The sequence below is a fragment of the Hibiscus syriacus genome, unplaced genomic scaffold (genome assembly GCF_006381635.1).
Source record: "Hibiscus syriacus cultivar Baekdansim isolate YM2019G1 unplaced genomic scaffold, ASM638163v2 tig00110429_pilon, whole genome shotgun sequence".
NCBI lineage: Eukaryota > Viridiplantae > Streptophyta > Magnoliopsida > Malvales > Malvaceae > Hibiscus > Hibiscus syriacus.
The window spans coordinates 6,694,410-6,704,341 of NW_024062733.1; the positions used below are offsets into that span (position 1 = coordinate 6,694,410).

Sequence of the window (9,932 nt, forward strand, 5' to 3'; positions counted from 1 at the left end):
AGCAGTAAAAATCCAACATCATATTAACTTAAAATGGAAAAAGCTAATGGCTACAATTTACAGAAGTAATTGTATATAAAAGTGGAACTGGAGCAGTACATTTTGTTATTAAGAAGATTTACTTCAACTTAAAAATCTTCAAAAATTATATTGCTTTACGTCAAGAAATTAAAAAATTCTTCCGACTTTTATTTCAAAAGCTAGGGTTTTAGTGGAACTGGAACAGTACATTTTGTTATCAAGAAGATTTGTCGCCGTCGGATCCACCGTGAGGAGCATCCATTTTGTGGAATTCGGATCTAGGCGAATGCTAGGGTTTTAGCTGGTTGGAAATGTATTTTCAGGATTTGATTTCTGTATTCCAAGCAACGATTAGGATAGTAATAAGATCAAGAATTTTGGATGATCTGCGAAAACAACCACCAAACAATTAGTTCGTTTGCAATATGGTCCCCAACTTAACGGTTGTTTCACTGTCGTTAGGGTAAATTCTATAAATGGTCACTAAACTTTTCAAGCATTTTCATTTAGGTCCCCCTAACTTTTAAAACTTGCAACACAATCATCAATTACATTCTAAACCCCAAATTCCAAAATACTTCAATTACATTCTAAACCTTAAATTCTAAAAATACTTCAATTACATGCCCAACACCAAATTCATAATTCATTCTCAAAATCTGTCATAACAAATTAAACTTGAAGCAGCAACCCTAAACCTTCAAAACATAACCCTAAATGTTAAATTTCCCCACCAATTAACCCAACATAATCAACAACATTTAGTTCATCTTGGATCCATAACAATAAGTGATTATGTTGGGTTTAGGATTTAAAAGTTATATTTAACCAACTATAAGTGAACAATACTAAATTCAATTCGAAAAAATTATTTTTCGACTTGAATTGATTCAAAAAATTTGATCAAATTGACTTTGAGTTGTAATTTCATAAACTTAGCTTAAAAAAGTTCAAGTTAAAATCGAGTTGTAAAATACAACTTGAATATCTCAAAAATTTTAGTAATTAGTGGATTAATTTTTAAGTTTGATTCAAGTCCCTTGACTCTGTATGATATATGTATATCACATATGGAAAAAATATGAAGAAATATATGTATTGTATATGGTTAAAAAAACTATTTAAATTAAAATCAAATAATATTATAGTATTATAAATATTTATTATTAAATTTAAACAAAAACTCAAAAAATCAATTCAATTCGACTTGATTTAAATTTTATAAACTCAATTCGAGAAAATTTTGAGTAAACTATTTTATAAATTGAACTGAATTAGAATAAAATAATATTATAATATAATAAATATTTATAATTAAATTTAAACAGAAACTCGAAAATTAAATTCAATTCGACTTGATTTAAATTTTTTAAACTCAAATTGAAAAACTTTCAAGTCAACTATTTTATAAACTGAATTGAATATTTAGGTCCAACATAACCCTATACCCAACATAATCACTTATTGTTCACTTATAGTTGGTTAAATATTTTCGAAATGGTTATGTTTTGAGAGTTTAGGGTTGCTACTTCAAGTTCAGTTTGTTATGACATATTTTGATAATGTATTATGAATTTGGGGTGGGCATGTAATTGAATTATTTTGGAATTTGAGGTTTAGAATGTAATTGAAGCATTTTAGATTTTGGGGTTTAGAATGTAATTGATGACTGTGTTGCAAGTTTTAAAAGTTGAGGAGACCTAAATGCAAGCGCCTGAACATTTATAGAATTTACCCTAACGACAGTGAAACGACTGTTACGTCGGGGACCATATTGCAAACGAACTAAATATTTGGTGATTGTATTGTAAGTTTTAAAAATTGAAGGACATAAATGCAAGCATCTGAAAAATTCAGTAACCATTTGTATACTTTACATTTTAAGGTAAATTCCGTTTAAGTTTTATAAATTTATGGTAACTTAATTAAAAAATATAATATATGATCACTTTCGTTTCGTTTTGATGACATAAGAGATTAGTAAAAATATTAATTTTTATTTAAACTCTTAATCTTTAAATAAATTATTAATGACATCTTTTTGTAAATCCAAAATAATTCATAAAATATAAATTTATCTATTTTTTCGTATGTTTTCTTCTCAGAACCTATCTTCTCTACTGGTTCCCCGGTGAAGCAATATCGTTGAATTTGGTGCCATTCAAGCCTTTTTAATAACTCGGTAAATTTCAATGGCACTGAACTCTTTTAAAAAAATCAACTTAAACAATCATCAAAGTTCCACTTACAAGAAGAAAAGGAGGAGGGGGGGGGGAACTCTTGCTTTGAAACAATCACTTGACGTGAAAATCAGAGACCAAGAGTGCAACAACAATGAAAGAAAAGTTTCAAAAGTATTGTTCAATTGTAAAATGTCCTCGTGCAAACATGCAACATAACACACACACTTATCAATACATTGTAGCTGAATCTTTTCATCTTAGATGCTAAAATGCTGAAGCTATCAATCAACCAGAGGAGCTCGACATAGTGCTGGAACTGTGGCCGGGAAGAAAATTTGCCTCACCCCCTCTGCCTTTATTATGGAGAAAATAATTCCATATACACTCTGCAAAATGTAGGGAAAATGTTTAGCATAGAGAGAGAGAGAGAGAGAGAGAGAGCAATCAGCAGTATAAAACGTTGAAAATTCATACCGAAATCAACCTACCTCCAATCCACACGCGTTTCAGTGAAGGAAACGGTAGGATTAGATGACCAACTCCGTAAATTGCAACAGCCAAGAAATGAAGAACCAAACTCAATGGGTGAAGGTTTAGACTTGAGAGTAAAGTTACTGGTCCTGTAGAAAAACACCTATTGTAGGCGGTAATGGTAAATGAAGAATACTTTAACAATGTGAAATGAACGTTTTCTTAGATTGTATAAGAGCCTTAGAGATGAAGCGGTGCAAGCGGCGGAGAAGATAGGTTTGGAAAAGAAAATATACGGAAAAAGGGGTAAATTAATATTTTATCCCTAAACTATTTTTAGATTTACAAAAAGACCTATGCTTAATAATATATCTATAGTTTAAGGGTAAAAATAAAAGTTAAACTTTTTTACTAACGTGCCACATCATTAAACACACATAAGCTAACATCCCAGTGTGCTCATCTTAATTAAAACGAAACAAAAGTGATCATATATTCTATTTTGTTAATCTAGTGACTATAAGTTTATAAAACTCAAACAAAAGTGACCTTTTATGGATTTTACCCATAAAAGAAATAGAACAGATATGTTTTCTGTTGGGTTGTTGTGGCTTCAAGCTTGCTAGATTTGGGAAAAGCCCTGGTTAGGCCCAAGCTTTTATTTTTCATTCTATTTTTTTTTTTTGCCCATCGATAAACTTCATGGAGGATAACAAAGCAAAAAAAAGGAACCGAGAAATGAAAAAACAAACCGAGAAATGAAAAAACAAACTAGAAAATAAAAGAAAAGAAAAAAAGACATTTTAGGAATTTATAAGCAAAAAAATTAATTAAAGTAATATTAATATAGAATAAGATATTCGTAAAAGATATAATTTAATGTGGTCTAATTTTACTTATTTCAACGAATAAGAAGAATAATAATCTATCATGAATATAGAGATCATTATTTCAAAAGTTCGGTATCTATATTAAAATTCAGAGTATCCCAAATCACTATTTCAAAATACCTACAAACTCTTCTCTGCAACATAAATTCAAAAGTTGGAGAGACTACAAAAGGACTACATATCTCCAAAATATTTTTTCTCGTAATTTTATTTATTACATATCTATATTTATAAAGTCAAATACTAGATCACCAACAAACTTAATTTAATTAGATTGTTTGCCTAACATAAGTATTTACTTATTAAATAAAATCAAATAATCAATTACGAAATAATCTCAAACTACTAGAATTATAATAAAATCCAACTTAATTACCAATTAAAATTTAAGTCAATATCTAACAATAGCTCCCTTCACATAAATTTTATTCGTGCATTGATCTTCAAGTCTTCAACAACTTCAGTTCTTACACAAGCTATAAAATTCGTTGAAACAGTGTCACAAAGTCTTCAATAACTTCAATTCTTACATAATACCTGTTGAAGCATCATTTGATCGATTGAGAATTACTCTCCCTACAACTTAAAATATGTTACAACAAAATTCCTCTTGCAAGTCTAAAAAATAATAACAAAATCCATAAGAATAACTTCTTTTGAAACTCTACAAATCGGACTATTCTTTGATATTATTTGTCAGGAATTCATAAGCGCAAAATTAATCAAAGTTATATCAATGTATAATAAGACATTTGTAAAAAAAGATAAAAGTTAACGCGGTTCAGTCTTATCTACCTCCACGAATGAGAAAAGAAATAATCCACTATTAATGTATAGATCACGAAGGTACAAATACTATCCTAAAATTCTTTATCTATACCAAAATCTTAAGTATCTCAAATCACTCTCTCAATACCCTACAAATTTCAACTATGTAAATAATTTTCTCTCATGATTCTAAAAGTTAAGACATATTCCAGATTCATGAAGTCAAAATATTTGATCACCAAAAAACATAATTTTATAAGATTTCTTACCTAAAATAAATATTTATTTATTAAATAAACTCAAATAATCTTCTACTAGAATTACAATAAATTTTAATTTAATTACAAATTAAAATTTGAATTAATATATAATAATCTCCCCTTAACATAATTTTTATTCACACATTAATCTTCTAGTCTTCAATATCTTTAATTATCGCCGGTGATTCAATATAAGAATACTTCCCCTACAATAACCATTGTGATATTGTGAATTCTCAAGATTTCATCATATCAAATAACTATGATCTAATCGATGTTAATAAACACATCAAATCATAAATCATGTATGTACGAATAATATCATAATCGATTACAAAATTAATATTATATACTAATTATATCATACAAAGGAATTATGTTATATCTCACCGTATCTAAAACAAGAGAAATACGAGAAATAACTGAAGATAGCATAACACATATCATTTTGAGTGAAGTGATCAATCAAAAAGTTGTCAAACGATGAGAGTGAAGAAGTAAAACAATACTAGTGAGGTATAATTTAATATTTATAATACATCTCATCAGATAGAGGACAACGATAACTTTATCTTTATTGTCTGGATTACATGTCGATTTTCTCATAATCGTCGATATTGTATGACGAATTTCATAATTACAGTAAAAATATCCAAAATCTCTAAATAAATTTCGTGCCAACCTCATTTTTCCTTTTTTTTTTCCCTTTCAAACTACAAAATTGTACTAAATTTGCTGGTATAAAAAGAATATTGAATTTATTTGCATTGTCATTAGGAGTGAAAAGGATCTTTCCTTGATATATGGCTACCACACCTATGAAGAATAACTTATATATTGGGTTTTGTTGTTACATATGTGTGAGTATATGGCTAAATTTCCTCCTAATAATTCTGTGCACTTACAATGGCCCCAACATAAGCCCCAGGTGTCATGGATTCGCTTTGCCCTTCGTCTTCGGCACATCAACCTCCACACAAATTGATGTGGCCCTTCACCGTCACCCATAGCTACTTCCACACGACGGGACCGCTTCACACTTTTTCATCTACTAAACAAAACAGTCATCGTCGAGGAGGAGGAATCCTTGGAATTGACAAATAGCCAATGAGAATTCAAGTTTTGGGATGAACTTCCATTTCTCCTCCAATGAACGTTCACTTAGATAAGCCCCCAAAAGCGTACTTGTAGCTTTGTTGTCACAAAATTTCGTAAGATTTTTACTATTTGGAATTGCACCAAAACTAGTTCTTATGCTACATATTATTTTTTATGTTTTAATTTATGGGTTATAAATTTTTAGTTATTTACGTAACTTAGTTTAAATAAAGAATATATATATATTGAATTAATTATTGGTATCTAGTTTACTCTATCGCATAATCGTCAGGATTTGAACATCTAATTTAGGTTAAAGAATTTAATGTCTTATCCTCTTAAACTAATTACTAATTAGTTGTTGGTCAAAATGAATATGTATTATTAACTTAGATAAACTTACTTTTTTTAAAAAAAATCAGTGACTAAAAATAAAAAGAATAGATACAAAATGATCATTTTTATAATTTATCTTATTTATTTTAAATATTTATTATTTTACATTTACGTGGTATTTATCTCTAATTTCAAGTTTTGATTTGTATTAGCTTTTCCTTACATAAAAATAAACTAATATAAAATTTATATAAGAATTTAACTTTTCTTACATATGTAATCAACTGTAACATTAATATCGGTGAAAAACTATTGCACTTTTGATGATAAAACAATATGAAAAAAGAGGTAAGTAAAAATCTATTTTCCTTAAACATAAAATATTTAATTTTAAATTAACAATTCAATTTATTTAAAATTTAAATTAGTTGTATTTTAATATTCTAATACAATTACAATATAATATGTGTTCAAAATATTTCTTATTCATTGACAACACACTTACATCTTACATAGACACAATTGCTCAAATCCAAAACCTCTAGAAAGAACAACACTTATTTTTATCACCAAAATCACCCGGTAAATTCTAAATTAATTAACTTAAATATATCGAATTGAATAATTAGTTTAAACTTAGGTTATATCACCATTTATCTAGTGTTAGTGTTATGGATGATTTATGCAGTTTTTAATTATTTTCACTTCACTCACCCAAAAACTATTTGATGTTATAGATTTGTTTAATTTAATTTTATAAATTTTCATAATAAATTAACTAATTCTAAACATATATTAAGCAAACAATCAGTTCAAAATAAATTATTTTTCTTTATATTAAATCATAAATTTTAAACTCATTAGAATTTATCCCCTTTGCAGGAAAAAACCAGAAGGGACCACAAGTAAAAAACATAAATCTCAAAACCCAATTATTGAACCACGGTCTACTCAAAATAAATAGACGCTAGGTAAAGGCACTTCGCTTTATGAGCTTGTTTCCTTCGTCGAGCACTGCTCAATATTCCTAAACGTTAGCTAAGCCGATGATCTCCGACAAGAGAGCAGCCAACGCCATGGGAGGCAAGACGGCCAGAGCCTGCGACGGCTGTTTGCTAAAGCGAGCTCGTTGGTATTGTTCAGCCGATGATGCCTTTCTCTGCCAAGTCTGTGATACTTCAGTCCACTACGCTAACCAGTTAGCTTGCAGACATGCAAGGGTTAGGCTTGAAACTTCATATTCTAAGTTAAATCCTTCGGTTACTGCTAATGAAGATGCTGCTGCACCGGCATGGCACCAAGGTTTCACTCGAAAGGCAAGAACCCCAAGGCAAAACAAGGCAAAACTGTTGCATTTGAACCCTATTGATCCTCTTGTTCCTGATACTTGTGAAGATGGGTCGGGCGATGAGAACGAAGAAGAGCAGCTGATTTGTAGAGTGCCTGTGTTCGATCCTTTTTCTGCAGAATTGTCTGATATGGTAAATGAAAATGGGAATTTAGTGGTTGATGGATTTATGCCATCAGATTTGGATCTTGACCATTTTGCTGCTGATGTTGAGAGCTTACTAGGAGTTGAATTGTTAGACTGCAAAGAGGAAGATGAAAGTATTGGTTTCCATGAAAGCAGAACAATGGAAGTTAAAGAAGAAGAAGAAGAGGGTATTATAGCAGCTTGTTGCTTTGATTCAGATTTTGATGTAACAAGAGCATCCCTAGAATGGAGCTTCGGTTACGCGTCACCGACAATCGATCACCTCCAGGGGGGAGAGAAGGTGGTTCCAGCGACGGAGACACCAATAACGGACGGTGAAAGTAAGGCAGAAGTGAAGAGGAACATGCTACTGAGGCTGAATTACGAGTCTGTCATCGCTGCATGGGAATGCCAAGGCTCTTCCTGGACATCTGGAAGTAGACCCGAATTCAACCTAGATGATTTCATGGTACTTATTATATATATACCTCTCATGCTTTTATTCTCCAGTTCTACTATACGCACACACCTATATATACAATTTTTTTATTAGTAAGATTGATTACAAAATAATATATGGTTTTAGTCATTAACAACGTTTGCACACATCGAAGACTTAACGGAAAGAACTCGTAACTTCTAAGGATAATAACACTCCCTTTCATACATTGGTTCCTCAATGAGTCCACGTTCATCTGTATATACATATATAGCAAATTCGATGCGGCAAAACTAATGATAATGGAAATCATGAGTGATCCGTAGCTAATTATTGTAAATTTGTTGGAATTAATTCAGGGGTCGAATCATAAAGAGAGCACAGCAGGAATATGCAGCATGGGAAAAAGAAATGTTGAAGACGGTGAAAGAGAGGCAAGGTTATCGAGGTACAGGGAGAAACGGAGGAGGAGACTGTTTTCGAAGAAGATAAGGTACCAAGTGAGGAAGTTGAATGCTGAGAAAAGGCCTCGATTCAAAGGCAGATTCGTCAAGAGACCTTCCTTTCTTGGTCGGGACTGCTTTTCCTAATGTACCAGTTAATTTCATGGATGAACGATGCTGCCAAATCTTGATGTTTGTTTCTTTGCAAGATTTAGCAGGAGCAGGAGCAGGAGCAGGAGCCGATACCCAGATTATGATGGCTAAACTTAAGTTTAAATGAATAATTGTTAATGGATTATTATATAATTTTTTATTAATCTAGGATGATTACAAGTGATAGTTATGTTCTAAAAACTCTCAATGTGACAATAATCACTCAAATACCCTATTGTCATTGATGCTCGAATCCATATCTATAAGGATAACTACAATCTATTTAACCATGAGGTCACTTAGTAATTATATGACAAAATCGAATAAAAATAAAATAAAATAAATGCTTAATACCAAAATAAGTGCTCAAACTATACTATTTTTTTCAAATAGGTGCCTAAACTATTTTTTGACTCATCCAGGTGCCTAACGTTACAAATGTTACCCATTTAGGTGTTTGGGCCATCAAAGGCGTTAATTTCTCCGTTAAGTGACACATGTCCTAATCTGGTAATTTGAAGAAAAAAATTAAATATTAAAAATATTATTATATTTATAAAAAAACCTAATTTCTCTTAAATTATAAAATTGCCCCCAAATCCTTAAAATCCCCAAATTCTAACCTAAACCCACCGTTTCCGCCCTTTCCGGCCACAACAACCGCCACCGACATAGCCCTTACCATTCTCCTAGTCATAAGCCGTTGTAGTTATTGTTGATTGGTCGTCGGAATCGTGTGGGATCTCAATTCTCAACCTAGGGTTGTAGAGTATAAAACATCAATTTGTTGTCGATCGATCATGATTTCATAAGGGCTTTGGTCAGCAGGGGAGAGGAGGTTGGGTGGTGCTTCATCGATGACAAAAGGCGGCGACCAGCGTAGGTTTAAGGGTTGAAATGAATGTTTTCAAAGTTTTAGGTTTATTTCAAATTTTGTGTTTTTTAAATATATAATTTTATTTTTTTAAATTTTAAATAAAAAATTTAAATTTACTATAGTGTGACACATGTCACTTAACGGGAAAATTAAACCGTTGAAGGCTCGGGCACCTAAATGGGTACGTTTATAACGATAGGCACCTGGATGAGTAAAAAAATAGATATTTGGGAAAAGCAATATAGTTTGGGAACTTATTTTGGTATTAAGCTTAAAATAAAGCATAGAATTTAATATATATCATGTCAAATTATTAAAAATAAAAATTGAACATGAAAAAGTACATGAATTCACCGATAAATTGAAATCTTTGAATCTTGAGATTGAAATCCAAAATCTTGTAACTTTGATCTTAGCACAAGATTTTTAAAGAAAGACATCTCACTATTCTAAGATGAAACATCAGATGAACCCTTCATGTAACACCCCAACCCGTATCCGACCCGGATACATGTCTGA

The 9,932-nt window shown here is 30.9% G+C and overlaps 1 protein-coding gene across 1 annotated transcript; it reads left to right on the top strand.

Moving 5' to 3' along the window:
- The first annotated feature begins 6,942 nt into the window (after positions 1 to 6,942).
- On the top strand, positions 6,943 to 8,635 carry LOC120124840 (zinc finger protein CONSTANS-LIKE 16-like). The gene is made up of 2 exons (XM_039143413.1): positions 6,943 to 7,970; positions 8,300 to 8,635. Exons 1-2 carry the CDS (start codon positions 7,074 to 7,076, stop codon positions 8,528 to 8,530), a joined length of 1,128 nt encoding a protein of 375 aa, XP_038999344.1. The 5' UTR covers positions 6,943 to 7,073; the 3' UTR covers positions 8,531 to 8,635.
- Positions 8,636 to 9,932: the final 1,297 nt, after the last annotated feature.